Source organism: Sesamum indicum, linkage group LG8 (assembly GCF_000512975.1).
Source record: "Sesamum indicum cultivar Zhongzhi No. 13 linkage group LG8, S_indicum_v1.0, whole genome shotgun sequence".
NCBI classification, from domain to species: Eukaryota; Viridiplantae; Streptophyta; class Magnoliopsida; order Lamiales; family Pedaliaceae; genus Sesamum; species Sesamum indicum.
The window spans coordinates 8169167-8172172 of record NC_026152.1 but is presented as its reverse complement, the minus strand read 5'-3'; the positions used below and the strand labels follow the sequence as shown (position 1 = coordinate 8172172).

Here is a 3006-nt window from a genome sequence, read left to right as displayed (position 1 = left end):
ACGGAAAAAAGTACCCCCGCCCCTCCCCCGACCTCAGTTTCCCAGGGCCCGAAACTATTGTCTTACAGTTCTTTGCATCAACACTGCGCGGTAAATTAAACAAATTGACAGAGCGAGTAAATGTTTAGTTAATGGAAGGTAAATGAAGGGGAGCTGGATTAACCTTTTTTTCCTATTACATGGGTTGTGAGGGCGCGGAGTGGTGAATACTGATGTCATTGTTCTGGATTGTCATTCGCCAACTCGCCGAAATCCAAGCCATGGTAAACCCCTCTCTCCCAGCCCGCAGCCGCATCGCCACAGCAAAATTAGAAGTAAACAAGAAAACAAGAATTGCGTGTTCTGAGTATCTTTTTTTTTTTTTGGGGTTTGATCTTATTTGGGTGTTTTTCGATTCACTTATTAAGGGGTTTATGACTGTTGATGTGCTTATTTACATAATTCCGCTGTCGATTTGTGCGGATTAATATAGAGTGAGATTTCTCGGAGTAGTTTATGGGGGTTTCTTGTCCAGTGCTGTTCCCTTTAGGGTTCCTTTTGTATTCATTGATTGCCGAAAAGTATTGTACAGGTATATTATCCAAAAAAAAGAAAGAAAGAAATTATTGCCTAGCGAGAATGTCTGGGAGCATATTTATTGTTTTTGTTAGAAGAATCAGTGGAAACCCTTCTTTTTTTTTTTAGGGTTTATATGAGGCTGAAGTATGATTATTCGCAGTTTGCTTTTTCCTTTTTTTTTGTTGTATGTGTGTGTGTTGGGGGTACTATTATTCTTGTTGATAATGTGTAAAATATTTATATCAATGTGTTTACTTCATGAACTTCTTTTACATGTCATTTCTGGTAAATTAGCAGGTATTATAATCTTTTAGGCTCATCATAAGACTATTTTTGTGTCATTGATTTATTCTTTGCCCTTCTGGTCTATGATCAATAATGCTGCATGCATAAAACTATTCAGTGCATTTGTATTTTCTTATACATCTGGGTTACTTTTACAGGCTACATCGAAGAAAGTTATAACTAGGGCAGATTGGGAGAAAAAGCTGAATGACGTTAAAGTTAGAAAGGAGGATATGAATAAATTGGTGATGAATTTTCTGGTTACCGAAGGTTATGTGGAGGCTGCGGAAAAATTCAGACTCGAATCTGGGACAGAGCGTATCCTTTTTGAAGTTTTCTGTAATCTGTTGTGTTAGTCTGTCTGATTTACAAGTAAGTAGTTATACGTATGTATCAATTTCCTTATCAGAAAATAGCAGATATAGATCTTGCAACTATCACTGATCGTATGGCAGTTAAGAAGGCAGTACAGAGTGGTAATGTGGAGGATGCTATTGAAAAAGTTAATGATTTGAACCCCGAGGTGCGTGTGAGGATATGACTTTGCTACTGCTTCCAAGTAATTCTGACTAATTCATCAGAATCCATGGTATTGATAATCACAAGTTTGTTGCCAGGACTTGTGATTGAATTTTGATCTTGTTAATATATTAGTACAGGGGACGATCTCCAGCCACAGCTTTACATGTTTGGTTTCCTGTTTTTCACATTGTAACAATATATTTTGATTGTTCTGAATGCAGATACTGGATACCAATCCCCAACTCTTTTTTCATCTCCAACAGCAAAGGTTGATAGAATTGATCCGAAATGGGAAGGTAGAAGAGGCTTTGGAGTTTGCTCAAGAGGAACTTGCTCCAAGGGGAGAGGAAAATGTAATCAAACTGATTCACCACTTTTCGTGTAACATTATAATGAAGATTATCAGTGCTCTTAACTGGTGTAGCTTAGTGGTTCTATTACTTACTGGGACACATGCAATCATATTATCCTTACCTTTTTCTGCGGTATCAATAGAATGTACCATTTCTGGAATTATACTTTATTACTTCATTTATCTCATTGTAAGGATATCCATAATTTCAGCAAGGCTTTTTAGAAGAGTTGGAGAGGACTGTTGCACTGCTTGCTTTTGAAGATGTCTCCAACTGCCCAGTTGGTGAGCTGCTTGATATATCCCAGCGTCTTAAGACTGCTAGTGAGGTGAATGCAGCCATCCTTACCAGTCAAAGCCATGAAAAAGGTTAGTCTCTGCTGTATGGAGAAAATTTTGTGAATATGGATATAATTCATAAAATCTATAACCTTTTCCGAGCATCGTCTCACGGTTCTTGGATACATTAACACTAGTTATCAAATCAGAGTTAAAAACAAACCTGGCGAGCATATTCATGTAGTGAAAATCTTGTTCTGCATGAAAGTTCTTTTCTTGACTATCCTTGGCCAATTGCATAATCCTTTTCAGGGTCAACATGTCATTGTGGAAGTTCACTGATGTGGTGAACTATTAATGTTACTGCGCTTCACTTGCTGAGTATCTAATGCATTATATTGCCACAAGATAAACAAGAGTTGCTTAATGTATGTTTGTATTTTAACAGATCCAAAACTGCCAAGCCTATTGAAAATGCTGATATGGGTGCAAACCCAGCTCGACGAGAAAGCCTCTTACCCTCGAATAAACGATCTATCTACAGCTGTGCTGGAGGATCCTGCTGTTTGAGCCCTAAACCGAAAGGAAATGAAGCTCAGAAGGTCATGTAGAAGAGGTGATTTGTCATGAATCAGCAATGTCTGTACTTGTGTATGGTTTTAGCCCCATGTAAATTCTATAACAACTGTGGAACTCTTATTGCATTGCACCTGGCTCCCAAATAAATATGAATTATTTAACATTTCTGCATCTTGTCTTAATTAGTAGATTAGCTTTTATCACTGAAGAAACCATACCAAGTGTATCATTCCCCGACAAGTTGAACATGGTTGTTGCAACAGTTACCGCGACTGTGAAGGTACTCGGATAATGTATTTCGCACTAATATCCACTTTACATCCAAGAATTCAGATTGTATTCCATAGTTAAAATGCGTGTTCATTGTATATAAGGCATTTAAAAAATACATTTTGTGCACTTAGCATGTTTTTTTAATACCACCTTACATG

The 3006-nt window shown here is 37.5% G+C and overlaps 1 protein-coding gene across 3 annotated transcripts; it reads left to right on the top strand.

Annotated features, from left to right (window-relative positions):
- On the top strand, positions 1 to 2746 carry LOC105167915 (glucose-induced degradation protein 8 homolog). 3 transcript variants are annotated; one of them, XM_011087790.1, is made up of 6 exons: positions 1 to 263; positions 1002 to 1161; positions 1260 to 1366; positions 1587 to 1718; positions 1930 to 2086; positions 2445 to 2746. In XM_011087790.1, exons 1-6 carry the CDS (start codon positions 213 to 215, stop codon positions 2564 to 2566), a joined length of 729 nt encoding a protein of 242 aa, XP_011086092.1. In that variant the 5' UTR covers positions 1 to 212; the 3' UTR covers positions 2567 to 2746. The 3 variants fall into 3 exon arrangements, with proteins under 3 accessions (XP_011086092.1, XP_011086091.1, XP_011086093.1); XM_011087789.2 differs by having other exon boundaries at positions 85 to 314; XM_011087791.2 differs by lacking the exon at positions 1 to 263 and adding an exon at positions 406 to 571.